Below are 18,563 nucleotides of genomic sequence, written 5' to 3'. Positions count from 1 at the left end.
TTCAAAGTTTGCCAAAATAAAACTTCAGAAGACAAACTATAGCGGTGATTTATTTGTCAGTGAGTTTGTAGTCAACACAGTAGCCTAAAGTATACTGAGCAACTGACAATATTACATCTTCAGCACAAGTTTTACTTGGTAGAAATATTTTGCCTAGTATCTTTATAAACAGGAAGACTCAGCTATTTCCTTCAGCTAAGTGCTGGAGAGTTACTAAAATAAGACAGCCTTCAGTAAAATCAACTTGAAAGTAACAAACCTGAAATGCAGGACATTTTAACACTATCATAAGAATAAGTTCTTTGTTGGCTGTATTTACAGCTCAAAAACTTATTTTTTTCTTCCTATTTTCAACATAAACAAAGACTTCTATAGGAAAAGATGCTACCAAATTACATTGTAGGATACCAAAATGAAAGGAGTATTAGGTAGCAGTGAGAAGAGAGACTGAAATATCAAGGAAAATAGAAATTTAATCCCTTTTTCAGAAGTCTTCTCTAAAAGTTCTGTGTTTCTTTAGACACCATTTGAGGATGCTTTCAGCTTGCAAGGCAATAGATTTGAAGAAAGCCAAAAAGACATCATCCACTCAAAAAATAAAGTCTGCCACTTCAGTTACCCAAAATTCCACCACCCAATACAAAAATATAGTTACACAATGTTAAACAGCAATTAATTGTTGCCAATCACATGAGGAGCACTTGAATAGCTTAGATATATCTGAAAAAAAAAAAAAAAAAAAATCTCTGTATCTAAAAAGTAATCCTTAAAATAACTGTTTTGTGTCATTTTTTCTTGTCTATCACTATACAACTCCTCGTTGTAGTTTGCAGCCCACAAGGAGGCTCCCAGCCCTCTAAAACTAAGTCAAAAGACAGTAGTTGTGGACTGCAAATGATGACACATATTATCTGCCAAGATTTTGTGAACTGCGGACTTCCATATACATCATAATTTTTGTCAGAATCTTGACAGAATTCAAGTCCTTTCTCTCCCTCCCACCAAAGAAGGATCATTTGATTTAACCCACTTGATGTGTAATCAGGCAATAGACTTCACCTGCTTTGTCAGTAACAAGCGGCCAGGGTTAGGTTCCATTAAAGCAAATTGCAGGTTTTAAAGCATACCTGCATACCATCAATTGCATAAAATCTGTTTCATCTCACAGCATCCTCAAGAGCCACAGAGGATACTAGCTTGGAAGGAGGTGGGAGAATTTGAGAAAAGATTAAATTAAACAGTTTGAAGGAAGCATCTTGTTAATTTCTGTCTTCATTGATTAAATTAGATCTATAGTATTGAAACGGATGCGAGAAAAAAAAAAACACTGCTAATTTGCATCGTCTCCTTCCTTTTCTCATTTAAAAATCAATTGCTATATCCTTCAGCAGGACATACATTAAAAAGAATGAACTAGCCAAACAAGGGGCTGAATTTGCAGCCTGATGCTTATCACTAGCTCCAAGAGCCACACAAACTGGCCTGGGCTCAGACTGAACCTCTGAGACTACTGAGCACCGGCATCACAACATGTGATGAGCTTTTGCTTTACAGAAAACCCAGATGCTAACTTCTTTAAAAATAACAGATGCCTGAATGTATACTGGCAACACACTTTAAAGGTTAATAAGCTGTTTATTTTGGAAGCCTTCCACTCTACCAGAAGAGAGTTTTAAACCCAAACAGAACCTGGCACTGCCCACACCACACATGAACACATATGGTGTGGAGCCAGTTGACGTAGCCATGTCAAAGAACAGTGGCATGGCAGCTGCCCTCCAGACAGCTAGTAGCTGTGCACCTATGTGGGATGAGCCCAGCCATCCCCAAAATGTGCCTGGTAAGGCCTGTATAGGACTGCTCTCAAGACATCCCCCTTTGGTAAACAGATTAGAGTGGAAATAAGTCATATGTGGCATGAAGCCCTCCAGTTGGGGTATGGCTTAGGCCATGAGGGAATTAGCAGTTCAAACTAGATTCACAGTTAGCAGATTTGATTCTGTAGCAAATGTTTAGATTTTGCTGCCCCGTTGTCCAGGAAGGGCTCAGCCTGGGTGGAGGGGACACGGCACTCCTGGTAGGGCCTGTTGCCATCTCCTGAGCTGCAGTTTAATACCACATGGCAACTTCCATAAGTTTCTACACCAACACACCCTCACAAAGACTTCTGAGCAAACATTTCAGTAAAATTATAGCTATGTAGCACTTGAACATCTTGCCACCATAAACATGTGACTGTTATTCCTTCTTCTATGGCATCATGTTCCCACCAATTGAGTCTCAGATCTACTTTTGTGAAATGAATGGCTAATTTTATTCCATCAGAGTTTTTAAAAGTTCTGTTTTGCAAATTATTCAGGCAATCTTTTTTTCTCAATTTTCTTTCTGGCAAAACAAATGTAAGTTATAAATTCATAAAATTGAGAAAATTAAAATTATGCTGGCTTAATAAAAGGTCCTTAGGGGAAAAAAAAATTCATGGTACCATATGAAATAGGCTCAGAACAGATTTTTCTGATGTGCTTCTTTCTCAGATGAATTTCACTAATAGGCATTAAAATAGAAGACAAGTCTACATGTGAAATTACCTTGTATTAAAGAGAAATACATTGAGATTGGTCTGCTTTTCCCCATAGGTAAATATAAACTTGAAAATTGATCCACTGCAGTTAATTCATCACTAAAATGGTATTTAGAATCAGGGACATTTTCCTCAGAGCAAAAAAGTCATTGATTTGCCATTTATGTATTAGCTCTACCTTAAGTAGGAAAGGTGAGAAGGCATAACTGAAGTCTAAAAAAATAAATAACTTTGCAGTTAGTAATAGCATCACCTTTTCCCAGATAGGCTGTGGCTCCCGAACTGTTACAGATACCACCCACTCATGTTGTAGAATGAAGTAAACTAACTCCCCAAGCAAGGCATTCCTTTTTTCAATTTATTATTATTATTTTTAATTCCATCTCTAAAGGTTCCTTGATCTTCTCACTTAAGCAGCACAATCACCTGCACAAGGTTAAAAAAAAAATTCTTCTAAAATTGCAAGCATTTTCCAAGATACAGGGGAGTCCAGAATGAAGCTCCACATAGGTCAGCTGGATACAGGCACCAGATATCAGGCTCTGTTCAGTGAGATAGCAGATTCAACTGAACAACTATAAACAGCGTCAGTTTCAATTAAGTATGTTTGTTTAAACTTCATGTGACAGGCATCCACTGCATGCAAGAATGTAAAACTTATTAAGCAGATCTTAAATGTAAGGCCAGTTAACATAAGGAATTATGGGGGCGGGAGGGAGGTACATGTGTTTTGATTATCTTGCGTTTGTTGTATCAGGTTCTTCTTAGCCCATGTCCCCCTGGTTAATGCTGCACCCTCCAGCTGTGCTACCTTCATGCTTTCTCCTTTCAAGAAACGTTGAGAGCTGCAGACTTCCTGCTTTTATTAAATGCACACAGAAATCCTCTTCACCATGATTCACAGCTTCACAAAGAGTGGCTTTAGGAAAAACCAAACTCTTGAAACAATTGCCATAAAGTCATGCCCCTCAGCATTGCAGCTGATGACGATGCACAAAATAATACTAAAGAGCTACTCAAGGTCTCCTCCTCTAGCAGGATTGTTGGACTTCAGTCACTGAATAGATGGCTCATGGTAAAGGTCACTGCAACTCGGTGCGTCAAAACACTTATTTGAACATTCACAGCAAAATGAACAAAGTGCTTTATTTTTATGGGCCATATCGATTGTTCCAACGAATGCTGATCCTATCTTCTACAAACAGAGCAGGGTTTAATTGCACTAGAGCATTAAGCAGACAGCTTTTAAAATTCTATTAAACCTGAGCGCCTGTTTGAACTGCAACCGACTGGGTTGGAAAAGACTGATGCAGGTGCCATTCTGCAAAATAACCAGTATTCCTATATGTGAGAAAATACATTTTCAAAGTAAATACAAAGCAGGTAACTGAAAAGGAAGAATCCAGTTTGCCTTTTTAAAACCTTCTCACAAACAAACACAATTTCATGTTCTGCAAGAATAATTGTATTGATTTCTAGGCATTGCTGTATTGTTCCTAGTGCAACTAAGAGGGGCTTAACAGAGTGTATCTAAATAAATTATCAGAGCAAGATTCTGAGTTTCAGCCTAAGGCAGACAAGAATATGTGTGTGTGTATATATATATATAAAATATGTTTTATAAAATATATATATATATATTTTAGTTCTGTTCATTCTTCTGGATGTACATCAAAATGTTTCTGAGTTCTTAAATAATGAAAACAAAGCAGTAAAGCATTTCAATCAAAACAACCTCATAGTTTTTCCATTTTAAAGACGGTCAAATTTACAATTCTCTTTAAATTCCAAAGTAGCAATTTATTAGACAGGCCCAATAATGCAGAGGTACAGCATAGCCTCCCAGACACCCAAGCACCGACACCAAACCTTGAACTGAGCCAGGCTTTCCTCAGGCAAATCACTTAGCTGCAGTGCTCTTCCAGCAAGCACAGGGCACAAGCTACTTCCAGCTCTGTGACAGACATGACACACACCAACTCTGTCACTCTCTGCAGCGAGCAGCAGGGAAACAGGCATTGTGAGCTGCCATCCCTGCTTGCACTGGGGGTCTAGTTACATTTCCTAGCTCCTCCGACAGTAATGATACTAATACTGTCTGCTTCCCCTCAAGAAAGTGCACAAAGGTTGCCAACTCCACAGGTGTAGGAATAGAGAAAAATCTGTACTACATATATAAGTGTGTGCACACATACGTATGTATATACATACATGTATACATGCATGAATGTGCAACCTACAAAACCAGGCAACCCTCTGGTTCCTCAGAGCATCACACTTAGTGTGCATCAAGGATAAGGCCAGCACCAAAGCAGAGCATGCATCTGTTCAATGCTCATAAGAGAGAGAAAGGAAATAATCATCTAAGCAAGAACACAAAACATCACAAGTGAGTCATTTTTGGTTTTGAGACCCCTTACTGTGGGAGAGATTATACCTATATATCTTTAGACCTCTAGAAGGACTAACATAGAACTTGGCTCAGCTGTTCCTCCTGAACTGCCAGGCACCATTCCCTTTATTTGCTGGCACCAATGTTAACAGCATGCTCACCTGTTCAGGGAGCAGCAACAACATGGTGCAAGGATAAATCACAGTGCATTAGAAGAAGCTGCTATGCAGGATGCGTCCCACTTCCTCTTCCTTCTCATCAAAAAATAAACAATATATATCACAGTTATTCCAAAAGTAATCAAATCCTGCCTGACATCAAGACTTGCTGATGCCCTCCCTTTGCCCACCGCTCTTCACCATAAACTCCTAAGAAAACAGTACATAACATCTACACCCCCCAAACATACAAATAAAGCAAAGGAAGCCACGCACAAAAAAAAAAACAAGCCAAAGCAAAACCAGCTGGTACATACAAGGATCTGGGCAACCCTTCAGTGAAGCGACCTTTCGGAAATGGTGTATCAACTTAAGAGAGCAGATCCAAACTTCTCATAACACATGGAAGTTTAAACAATTCAACACTTACACATTTTCACAGCACAGCTAACATCTATAACTCTGCTTTTAGAAAGTTTAAGAAGAGTCGCTAACAACAACATATACAGCACATGCACTGTCAAAGATGCACATTACTGGGTGCAGAGAATTAGAAAAAATTGAGTCAGTTACTGGTGTGATTACACATTTTATATGCATCCTTGTGTTCCTAAGCCTTCTCATATCCTAGAATTACAATTAATGGTATAGGGATCACATCTGCAAAAAGAATAGGACATCAACTTGTTTTTAGGCACCCACGTTCCTCATATGGTTAAAGATCTGCTAGAATTTCTCCTATAAAAATATTTCCAGCCATTTCAGCTCTCCCAGACAGTTTCTAGCCCTACAGAAATAGTCCACTGCAGAAATTTTATTATTTTGCTATTTGATTGGGTTTTTTGTTTGTTTTTAGCATTACATCTCCACATTTCTTTTGCATGATGAATAGTTTTCCACAGTAAGATGAGTGTCACGTCACAGTGAGCATTAAGTAGATTCAAAAGAAGTGTTAGTACCACAAAAGGCTACCTTCTGCTACATTAAGAAATATATGAAGTAGATTAAGAGAAAGATAACCTTTGAGAGATAGTCAATACTTACACAGTGGCTAATACTGTCAGGTAGGATAGTTAATGCTAGATGAGGAAAAATAAAGGAAGTACTAAAACATAAATCTTATTCAGTGGATCCAGTCAGACCTAGTTGGTGTAGAAAGACTCAGTAATTGACCATATCAGCAAGTTTAAGAGCTTAACTTCCAGTATTTCACTGCCACAAAAGAGTTCAACCTGGGTGCAGTATGCAGAGCCAGAGACTGTGTGGCAGTAGGTGACACCATCACATATACCAGCAGCAACACAGACACAGGCACCAAAAGTTACAAGGCAGTTAAATGTAAAGGAATGAGGAAGCACTGCATACCAGTAATATGATTAGGAAAGAATGGGTGAAAGAAGTAACAAATTTTTGGCAACTACCATTCTGGGGAAAAGCTAGGATTCTAAAAAGACTAACACCTAAACAAGAACTGCAGTCCATAGAACAGCCCCATCATCACTGATCATCATCACTGAGAAGTGTGAATTCCTAAAAAAACAGCATATCAGATGGAAAAAAATACAAATAATAATTTAAAAAAAAAAAATCACAAACATTAGTAATGCCATGATAGCTGGAAGACTCTTTTGGCCATCAACCACCAGGGATTTTTTTTGTCAGTCGTTTTGTCAGTGGCTCAAGCAGCCACAAGCCAATCCTGTGGCCATTTCAGATCATTTCATAGGCCAACAGTATAAAATTTGGGGAGGGTAAAACTCAAGAATCTACTGTCATTTGTTAAAGGGGCTGATGGCTCTGAACTGTTTCAGAAGGTGTTTATACATCACTTCAAAGCCCCTCCCGCCCAGTTTTTTTATTTGTTTTTCAAGCTAAAGAACAAACTTGGTGATAAATATTTCACGCAACTTAGATGTATAACCACCTTATCAGTAATGCTACAAATAAGTGGAAAACTGGAAAAAAAAGAAATGCAAGCATGTTTCAGAGCTTAAAGGGTACAACCATAAAGAAAAACCAACTAAAAGTCTATTTGAGGTGAATCAAGCAAAAGAAATCAGGGGGGTATAAATGTTACTGTGTATTTCAGCTTCAAAAAAGGGACAGAAAGGCAGCTGCACACTGAGGTTTGAGAGGATGTTAAGGAAAAAAAAGATGCAGGAACAAATAGTGAAGCAAATACTTTGCCTTCTGTTTAAATAAAGATAATAAAACAGTACATTGAAAATGAGGATAGGATAATGGTTATTACCACATACCCCTGTGGAAACAAAATGAGAACATTTACAAAAAATAAATGAGGGGATCTGGATAATCTCCATCCCACAATGCTGAAATAATTGGCACATGTAACGATGACAGATATGCCAAAAATCATTAAGAGAGGGAGGGGTGAATGAAGTAGTTTGGGAGAGAAGGAAGACAATCTTGGCACTACAAGCATGCTACAGTGAACTTGATACTACAAGATCTGAAAAAGAAATCAAGGAAATGTAGTAGTGAAACGAACACTGAAATGAAGTAAAGGTAAATTTAATTTTAATAGCATAATTTATTCATAAAAAAAAGAATAGTACAAATAATACAGCAAGCTTAAACCAAAGGTAAAGCAAGGACTGATGTGGCCTCTCATGGAATAATATTTAAGGTGGAGATCTGTAACGCTTGAAAGACAAAAAGAAAAAAAAAAAAAAAAGCACTAGTGGAAAGAAGTGCTGGGCTTGTACAACTTGGAGGAAAAAAAGGCTCTCAGGAGCCAGCAGTGTGCACTTGCAGCTCGGAAGCCCAACATTATCCTGGGCTGCATCAAAAGAGGGTGGCCAGCAGGGAGAGGAAGGTGACTGTCACCCTCCGCTTCGCCCTCCTGATGCCCCATCCGGAGAACTGCGTCCAGACCTAGAGCCTCCAGTACAAGAAACATGTAGAGCTTTAGAATGGGTCCAGAGGAATCTGCAAGGATGATCAGAAGACTGGAGCATCTCTCCTATGAAGAAAGGCTGAGGGAGCTGGACTTTTTCTACCTGCAGAAGAGACCTCATTGGAGGCCTTCCAGTACTTAAGGGGAGTTTATAAAGCCTTTTTACAATGACTGATAGAAGAAGGGGGAAGAAGAGAAATATTAGAAGGAAATTCTTTACGCAAGAGGATGGTGAAGCACTGGCAACCCAGAGAAGTTGTGCTGCCCCATCCCTGCAGGCACTCAAGGCCAGGTTGGATGGGGCCCTGGGCAGCTGAGCTGGAGAAGCTGCCCTGCCCACAGCTGGGGTTAGGGCTGAGTGGACTTTAACCCAAACCATTCTATGATTCTGTACAAAAGGTAAGCTGTTCAGGCAAAGAGGCAGTACTGTATTCCTTAAGTACTGTAAAATCAGAGCTACTAAATGTAGTTTCAAAAAAAGCAGGTACCCACTGACTATTTGGGAGATAAAAGTCGAGAGAAGTCATTGCTCCTATCTCATAGAAATCTGACTGTCTTTTGGGCTGGCTGGAACTACAAAAACACAATAAAATTTGTGCAGCAAGTGAAAGACTATTAAAAACAATGATTTTTACTAGGACCTGAGACCCACTAAGATGAGATGAATGTGAGAATAAAGACCTCAGAACACAAAAGATCTTAGCCTCCTCTTAGGGTTTTTAAATCACTCTTCAATACTGATGTTTTGCTGTTACTATAACAAAAAGTTGGTATTTTTTAGTTAAAAAAACCTACAACAACAAAACACAACTAGAATGATCAATTCTATCTAGTACTGGTAAACCAGTAGCTGCAGTTATATATATAACATTGTAGTTCCCCCTACTCCAAACCAAAAGGAAAACGAATTGTAAAAACAGCCACGCTTCCCCTAAAAAAACAATTTAACTGAAATAGTTGCATACAATACTACTCAGAGAATACAGGATAGAGAAAAGTATTTTATGAGGGAAGATAAAGCACTTGGGATATTTTAGCCTAGCAGCAAGGTGCTAAAATCAATACAACATTGAAGATACATCTTGAGCTGACAGGGCAAACTTCATAGGAAAAGGATGGCTTGTTCAGAATGGAAACACAGAGTATGGTTCCCATCAGGAGAATGGAACAGCCTTTGAGCAGGATGGGGCAGATGAGGAGCAAAAACTGATTCAAGAGAAAATCTCAGATGTCTACAGAGCAAAGATAGTACCTGTGGTTTGAGGCTTCAGGCAGTCAATTTGAGACATTTCCTAAGAGGTTCATAGATGCATTATTACTAGATTGCATTAATTTAAATACTGTACTGATACCTTCAACTGATTATCTGAGGCAGAAAAATTAATTCTTTAGCAACCCAGTGTTTGGCACAGAAGGGTTCCTCCTGCCCTGCAGCAAGAGCTACAGCTCCAGACAGAGGGCAAACACCACTGTGCTGGGAAAGGAGGCATCAGGGGCTGCATGGCATTTCAAACAGATTTTTTTCTGTTGTTCAAGCAAAACATCCCTGAGTCAGACTTCCATAGTTCAGGTACAAAACTATTCCCAACTCATCCTCTGCTATAACAAAGATGTAGGACAATGTCTTTGACCTTCTTTCTTGTCTCCTCAGGACACGCTGATATTTATACACATTCTCAGCCTTTCACGAAGGCTTTCAATTTGTTAGAACGTGTGGAGAAAGTGAGCAACATGCCCATCGAGATTTAAACTTCTCTCTTTTACATTCTTGTTTGGGGAAATTGTCCCCTTCACTCCTCTAATCCTAAGTCAGCTGTACTTTAATAGTCCATTACAAGAAGAGAAACAAATCTCAATATTTACTTTCTGTTGAACTATCAGATAAACGCTAGGTCTATTTCTGTTCTATTCACATTCTCCCACAATTTCCATTACAAGGTATGCACTGAGCACTTTGACAAGAAGTTCCCCACTGCTAACGATCTCAGTGCTGAAGAAAAAAAAGGAAATAGTTAAGTTTGGGTTTCAAACAAAAATATGTTCTCAAAATTGAACTGGAATTCTCCTCATCTTACTTCTGTGCAATGAAGTCTCACAATTCTAGCAACTCACGGATATAAACTCTAAATTTTGCTAAGCAATCTGAATCCCACTTCGCTGGAAACAGTTCTGTTTGTTTAACTGTGCTGGACTATCAGTAAAACCTATCACATCACCCTTCTGATTCATTTGGTTAGAAATGGCTTTTGGTTAACTTTTGCTCTCTTCCTCAGTTTGCACAGCATCCAGCACACACGACTATATGCACTGGGTATATATATACAAAATGCAGTTCCATCTAAAATGAACTTTCTGATCCTTAAATTGTAAAGATAACATTGATCTATCCTATGTTCTCTATTTTCTTATTCTCAGTAAGGCAAGAGATCTAAAAAGGATGTCTGTATAATGCATGAGAAAAATGTTAAGTTTTCAGCAAGTTTATGTTTTAACTTGCACACAATATACTCCTTGTCTTAGGCTCTACTTGCAGGTACAAGAGCATTCTTCTGGCAAAGTAAACCTCTTTCTTCCAGTTTCTGTCACTTTTGCTCTGCTCTTTTTGAAAATGAGTTCATCTCGCCATACCCTCTAGCAGCTTGCAGTAGTCACCTCTGGAAAAAGTTCCTTTCTCTAACTTGCAAGCATGACTGCAGCCTATTTAAAAACAATCTTAATCTCTCCATCCTTAAAAACGAGAAAAAGTTGATGATGTAATGGTAATCCATGGAAAATGGTTTATAGTTCTCCGAAAGCAGCAGGCTACTGTTGAGTCCAAAGCAGTTCAGAGATGAACAAGAAAGGACAAAAGTGCACTTGATTTGCGTAACCGATTCTGATCTTATCCCTGCTCAGTGGTGACTTGACAGCCAATAAAAAGTAGAAGAAAACAGAAAGGAAGACTAGAAGGGCAAAAGTTATGCAAAGCCAACTTTAAGCTTTTTTTTTTTTTTTTTTAATATTTGCTCATTTTTTCTTTGAAAGAAAGTCACATCTCGAAAAAACCCAAGGAAGACCAGGATACAAGAACAATATTGCACGTGCATAAAAACCTGAAACTATTGTCCTACAGTTAATAGCTATCTTCAGTTTATGCCCATGTATTACTGCTTACAAGTCATCAACCTGTATCTCATTTTTCTACTGTCCCAAATCTGAACAAAAAACAACCAAACAAAAAGCCAAGAATTATTAGATTTAAGGAAATTTTCTTACAGAGAAATATTGTGGGTTTTTTTTTGTTGTTGTTGTTTTGGTTTTTTTTGCTGCTTCTTGATTGTGGAAAAGCATGAAGACAATATATATCTTATTCAAAACTTAGGAGAGTATTTGATCTCTTTCTCATCAGCTGTCTGCCTTGTAATAATGCAGCTAGTACATCTTCCAAATATTCTTCCCTTTTCTTTGCTTTCCTCCTACAGGAAAAGAGGTGATCATTTCTGAGAATATTTTAAAATGTTTTGTTTTAAACTGGTTTTGAAAATATACTACAGGCAAAAGCAAACATGATAACCAAGCATACACCAAAAAGCAAGCCAACTCTTCCTGCATTAAGCTGATAGTTATACATAGCAGTAAGAAATATATGTGAAATTCCCTCAATACTCTAAACACTTTTGAGTTTTCAGAACTACCAGCCATGCTCTGCAGCTGCTGGCCTCATATCATCAGAGAAAGGGGTCAGCGTGCAGTTTAGAAGAGATTTCAAGCTGGCACTGGTATTTAACCACTTGCATTAGACTCACATACAGCACACTTTTAAAATACATATGAAACACCTACCTATTGCCAATAGTTTTCCATATAACATAGTTATAAGCAGCACTGCTAGCTCCATTCCAGCTTTAACATACATAAGCTCATGCCTGTGCTGGGACCAACTATTCCTGCAGCACAGACCTTCTAGACAGCTCACACAGGATAAAGGACCAAAATCTTCATTTCTGGTTCACGTTAGCAACTTGATGAAAATAAGCCTGCTCACGGAGATGTACTGGATCCCCCTGCCATACCTGAGTATCACCAGCTCCAGCTCCCAGCTCAGGGGAAGTCAACACGACCCATGATCAGCACAATCCAGAAAATACTGCCTCTGCTAGAACTGGGGGTGACTCAGGCACATAATTAAGGAAAAGCAGTTTTAAAAAATGCCTCCTCAAGCCCAGAAGCTTCATTGAGATTCCTCTGCCTGGCAGACGTACAGGTTCTCAGCTCCTGACCAAGACTGCCACTCACATGCCAAAACAAGTCACATGAAGCTCTCACACCGTCTAAAAAAGTCAGAGACAGAAAGACCACCTTCCCACCATTACTGCGCTTGGGAGAAATCATCAAGATAAAAATCAACATTCTGTTATTAAACTTGCTAAGAATCAATGCTCTCAGTTCCTCTTGATTAGTGTCACTGTTTTAATGAAATCATTCTCTGCAAGAAGGCTTTGGAACCAAGCCCATAAACCAATGGTCCATGAAAAAAGATTAGAATTATTTCCTTTTCGTAAACTGTGTAAGCAGCAACGATTGTATCAGTCAGGCCTAGAAGAAACTCATCATACTACTTCCACCCAGCCCCTCATCCCCCCCCCCCCTTTTTTTTTCTTCTTTAAATACACTGCCATTCAGTAATAGAGAGCTAGGTTTTTGCCTCTATGTATTTGAAACAGATTAGCCTTTGACTATGCTAAATAGAGCACCTCCTCACATAAAACATCTATTCTCTCCTCCTTGTGCTCACAAGTTCTATCCAAACAATCTGAAGAGACAGGATGTTTAAATTCAAAAAAAATCACTCTCTGGAAGGCACAGAAAAGGGGATCTTTTTAAAACGCATTGTCAGTTCCTGAAAAGCAATCCAAACTGCTAGACTGGTAGCCCACATTTCATGGCCCAGTGTAGCATCATACCCATACTAAGCAGTTATAATTTGAGAATGTTGAAATCCTTCAGAGTTCTTCTAGAAAACACTTCTGACAGCAATAAAATAGTAAAACAACTAAGATTCACATAATTCTAGTTTTAAACTAGAATTTAATTTGTTCTGCAAGTTCAACCCTTCTTCTCCCCAGCTGTCAAAACCAAAGCTTCCTCCAACTCCACAATGAGCAGGACCTTTCCCACTCATTATCCTCAACTTTAACATCACTCCTAGCAAATCCAGGCAGCCCGACCAGTGGCCTCACTAGCCAGCACACTAAATAGCCTCATTTCATTTGAGTTTGAGAATGGTATTTCCTTCTACCCCATACACAGCTGAGCCAGTATGCTGCAAACGCTGCACCCACATGCTCTACAGACACTTTCTTAATGGTACAAGGGCAACCTAATGTTTCTCCTCTTCAAGTTGTAAAAAAATTCACTCCGGTAGCCATCCTACTAAATGGTTGTGAAGCAAGTTAAAAAATTTATTATGGTAAAATATATCCTTCTACATTATTCTCTTTCTATTCCTGATACAAACCCATGGTTTTCTAGAATTTCAAAGTTGTCCCTCAGTTAGAAACTGTTTACATGGGATGGATGATGGCCAAGGAGATAGGGGTGTTTGTTTAAAAAAAAAAAAAAAAAGCATACTGATGTAACTGAAGAAGAGAATCTATAGTTATAGTTTTGTACAAATTTGTACAGTTTTGTGAAGTTACTGTTAAAGTTATGGTGCAATTAAAGGACAAATAGTATTTTTCAGAAGCCCTACAGTAGAGAGCTACACATGTAGCATTTGTACTCATAAGAACATCAGTAAGACCCTAGATACATTAAAATAAAAGCTAGATATAAGCTGCAATTTGTATTAACTTGCTACCCACCCCTTGATTCTATCACCTAAAGATGCTCAGGGCTTTCCTTTTCTTTGTTCTTCTTATAAATACAACGAATTCCTTTAGTAGTAAGTCTTTATGCTTTAATGCCTCCTTAGCCTCTTTAGACTTTAATGTCTCCTGTCACAGAATATACATAGGTCAGTCCAAAAGTAACGTCCCCTATTAATTCCATGGACATTACAATAGATACACAGAGCTCAATAACACTATTTAGTAGAGCATATTCTCAGATACAAAACGCCGTCCTTCAACCTAGTCACCACCATTTAGCTATGCACTGTCACCAGCAATGAACAAGAGCCTGCATGCTTGTAACAATCTGCATGAGCAGAGGTGATCTACTGTCTCTATCACCACAGTTGAAACACACCAACCACTGCTTCCTCACTGTGCTCACATCCACTGTTTGGTCTCCATAAACATTCAACAAATTTCAGAAAGTGTCAAAGGATGCATTCTTTTCTGCAAGGAGGAATTCAGTGCACCTCTTTGCTTTGTAAACAATTCCACCTCAGATGCCATTTTGTCAGAGTGTCCCTCTGCTGCCATTTGTTGCATGGTGACAACATGGAATGGAATATTGGTGGGAAGGTTCAACCTCTACTGCTATAACATGACCATCTACCTCTGATGGCATGGGCCAAAATAATAAAACAGAAGGCATTACTTTCAGAGCAGTCTCACATTAGCCTCAATTCTACACACATTTCAAAAAGTCCCACTTCTCTTCACCACCAGGTAACTGTGTAATGTTAAATGGTTAGCATTTACCAGACAGCACAGAAAACAACATGATTTTAATCTAAACAAATATGGTGATATTACTTTATGTAAATATTTTCATTTAAGAAGCAGCAGACACTGCTGAGCATACGTTCAAAACATGTGTACATGAATTCAAACTCTGAATTCATGTACACATGTGCACATGTGTACTTTCCTGAAGTTCCCAATCCCCTCTAGAACAGGCCAAGAAGATTTTCCTAAAATAAAGTCCTATCGCCAAAAGTTTGATATGTCAAAAGTGCTGAAGCAAAACACCTCTTTCACTGGAGATTTAGCAAACAGTTGCATGTGATAATACTGTATCTTTAAAAATCTGTTCACTAAAAGCAAAACATAATAAAATTAGCTCATCATCCTTGGCTAGGCAGTGAAAAAGGCTTAACTTGAAGGCCAGGTGCATTGTTCCACTAAACACAAGCTAAACAAAAGCCATAAGTTTTCAACTGACATTTACGTTGCCAACCTTACACAAATCAGGATCACCCGTTCTACCTTCAAAAAAGGATTTAGAATTTACTGTGTTAATGGGACAATGTTCATTTATAGGTATGCCAATTCACACAAATTGGATTTTCAATGGAAAAAGTCTCAGATTAAACTATTTCAACCCTCCTTTGGGCGAATGGGAAAGTTTTTGGTGAAAGTTGGCTGTCTCCTTTTGCCTCTCTTTCAACTGAAAAAGTCAATACAAGTGAAGTGGACCTAGCTATATAAGAAATAATCCAAAAGCACAGAACCCGTGCACAGAATCTGCTATAACCTGCATATACAAGGACCCAGCAACCTCTTTTAAGCAAAGGATAACTCAGTGGGCAGCTGCAAACAGAAAGTAAGAATGTCTGTGTGTTGTTCGCAGGAAAAACAAAGCTAGAAGTTCTCCATTTTCCCACCCCAAAGATATAAAAAGGGAAGACTTCATTGTGAGTATACAGTAAAGTGCTGTTAAAGCAACAAATAGCAGTATTAGTCTCCCATCCAATCCCAAAGAGAAACTACATCAAGCAAGGCATCACCTTGCCTTGCCATTTTCCCTGACAAATTGACGTCTGTACAGCTCACTCCAGCATACACTGTACTGGCCACAGATGGCTTTTTTGAAATCTTTCCAAGTCAAAACCTCTTTTTGCTGTGCTTCTTTTATTTCCTAAGGTCTGTTAGACATTTGATCACAATTTTAAGTCTCAGAATTAGAAAAGTTTCAAAGGCAGCTCTGCTAAACCTTACCATCCTCTCCCATTGAAAACACAGCATGTACCATTTCTTAGGCAGAGTAAACTTTGGTAATCTTCATGCAAATGTATTTGGGCGTTTCATTCTCAGGGTAGGTAATAGAGTCGTATGTTCTCTCCATGCCTAGACAATTTTCCTCGAGCTAATTGAAAACAGGTATATTTTGAGTAATGAATATGACTGCCAATAGTCTTGCAGGGAGGCATTGCAGGAATGATTAATGGACTGTGAATATCACGTAAATCTGTCTTCAAGTAAAAGGATCATCTCTGCATGGAATAAACTTAAGTAGTCAATTATCAGTGCTCTGAATTGTACATATTTCCAAAGTAAGAAAAAAAAACACAGCACAACCTAACCCTTCTCAAAAGTTCTCACAAAACAGGTATGGTTTATATAAAAAACGCAGACAGAAAAGCAACACTCAACTACAACATCTTAAAATTAGATTATATTTCAAGTACTTTCCAAATTTTCATACCATCCCATTTTTACATTTCTTCATTTACCACTTACTCAGCAGTCCAACGGAAAGGCAGTAGTCAGTCAAAATGCTGGTAGGTAAAAGGTGACTTTCCACCCACCACAGACAATCTGCTTTCCATGAGGCTGTCTGACACCCACCCAGTTACTCGGTGATAACTTCAGGATAATTAATAGAGGAGAGCTGAATGCAGTGACAAAGAAGCCAGAGAGACTTGACCAGCTACTACTGGTCCTCCACAAATACTTTGCAAAAGTCTAATTTCTTTATTTACTTGTACACTAAACAAGTTTGGCCCCTAGCATTGTGCTTGGCTGGAGAAGAGCATTAACTAGGCACTGAACACTTTCCAAGCACAGGACACTTTATTCCAGCTCTTCCATCTACCCAAATTAATGCAAAAGCTAAAGCAACATCCAGCACAGTGTCACGATATTTTCAGGTTTACCAGATGTTTAGAAGACGCTTCAAACACAAGTGAGCTTAGTAAAAGAAATTAACTTTTTTTGTTTAAGGGACAAATGGTAGCAGCTTTGCTATAAAATGGTAGTTTTTGATAGTTAGCCGCATGTGAATGCAAACACATAAATATAGATAGCTCTGGGCAGGAATAGGTGGACCTGCTTTTGAAATGATGATCCTTCAGGACTTGATTTCAAGACACTGAAAATAACTTTTTTTTCCCCCTGAAAGAATTAGAATCTCTAATTTATAATTACTTGCTCACTTTCAGCTAAATAATGGAGATGCATTGTGCTAATCAGAAACCCAGTCCCGCCCTCCCTAGAGCATACTCATTATGCTCACAGTGAAATATGCTTCAGAACTGTAATCACCATTCAAAATCACTAATTTTGAAAAGATTCTTACAAAATCCATAATCACAGGAGAACAAATCCTCATCATTAAACAGTGAAAACCATATTCACACACTTCTACAAGCAGCAGGACCCATTAGAAAGATGTTCTCGCTTTACACCAATATAAAAAGCCCAAGAGCCACACTGAAAACTGTACAATGGCAGGGAACGCATGCCTATTCTATTATTCTATTCGATCCCTCATCCCTTGCAATGGAAGGCAACTGCAGTCCAGCCACAGCTGCTCCTTTCATTTTCTTCCCCCCACCCCTCAGGTATCAAATGCAGTATGAAATGCCATTCTACAAAACCTACACAATCTACACTATTCAATACTTATAAATACTGAGTTATCCTTACCGTAATGATTAGGAAGAGAGTCCATATATCCTACCGTCCAGTCAACACAAAGCTAAGAGAACGCGCCAACCTCAACAACACGTGTTCCTTTTGAACAACTCCACTGCAACAGATGGCAGAAAACCACCTCTGATGTTTTGTTGGAAGAGGAATACAGCTATGAACAAAGGTTAAAACTGAAAACTTAAAACTGCTTAGCAGAGGTGTGGCTGCTGAAACCTGACAGTTGCGTCACCAAGTTTTTACTTTGGCAAACACAGCTTCCTGAATTCAAACAAATCTTAGACAGAACTATCTTTTGTTCCAGCAATAACCAATTATTGCACAGACATGCTTTCAAGGTCACTAGCGGGAAGAGTAAGCTACACCAGGATGTGTCAGTCACAAATAATGGTTTAAAAAAAGTTAACACCAAGCCTCCCACACTCAGCAGGATGCAAAGTACTTACTTCCTTCAAACTGACGACAAAGAAACACAAAGATTCACAAAAAGGCAATAATATTCTGTTATAACTTATTTTAACATTCCTTACAATCAAAATGAATTTTTTGGTCTTGCTTTAGTATGTTTTGCTTGAATTATTTTCTTAGAAAAAAAAAAAAAAAGTAGTCTTCAAAACAATGTTAAGAACGGTAGAAAAAAATATTTATTGAGGACTTTGTTCTCACTTATGTTAGGAAATCTAACAAAAGCTAAGATTTGGAAAAGAAGCATTTTCAGAATCACTAATAAGAGCTACACAATTTATATTATTATATTCCCCCAAACTAGAATAGCACACTAAATAGAAGTACTATTGTACTTACATTAATAAAAACATTTGCATTTAACAAACACAAGTCAAAAGATCCAATTATTCCTAACTATACCACTTCCAGGAGTGCATATATTCAGATTAATAGTAACAAAAACAGACATCAAAAAACAGAAAGTCCA

At 38.3% G+C, this 18,563-nt stretch overlaps 1 protein-coding gene across 4 annotated transcripts in view; it reads right to left on the bottom strand.

Moving 5' to 3' along the window:
* The window catches only part of EML4 (EMAP like 4), a 153,656-nt gene that overhangs the window by 98,645 nt on the left and 36,448 nt on the right, over positions 1 to 18,563 (bottom strand). Inside the window, exon 1 of one of the 4 annotated variants that reach the window (XM_090135130.1) lies at positions 17,627 to 18,204. The exons of the other annotated variants lie outside the window; for them this stretch is intronic. Coding sequence (XP_089991256.1) covers positions 17,627 to 17,651 — 25 coding nt within the window. The 5' untranslated portion in view covers positions 17,652 to 18,204. Of the gene's footprint in view, positions 1 to 17,626; positions 18,205 to 18,563 lie in introns of those variants that run through there. 4 annotated transcript variants of the gene reach the window in all.

Source organism: Phasianus colchicus, chromosome 2, assembly GCF_987193195.1.
Source record: "Phasianus colchicus chromosome 2, bPhaCol1.hap1.1, whole genome shotgun sequence".
Taxonomy (NCBI): domain Eukaryota; kingdom Metazoa; phylum Chordata; class Aves; order Galliformes; family Phasianidae; genus Phasianus; species Phasianus colchicus.
Note: the sequence above shows the minus strand (reverse complement) of the source record. Positions and strands in the feature narration are given on the sequence as shown.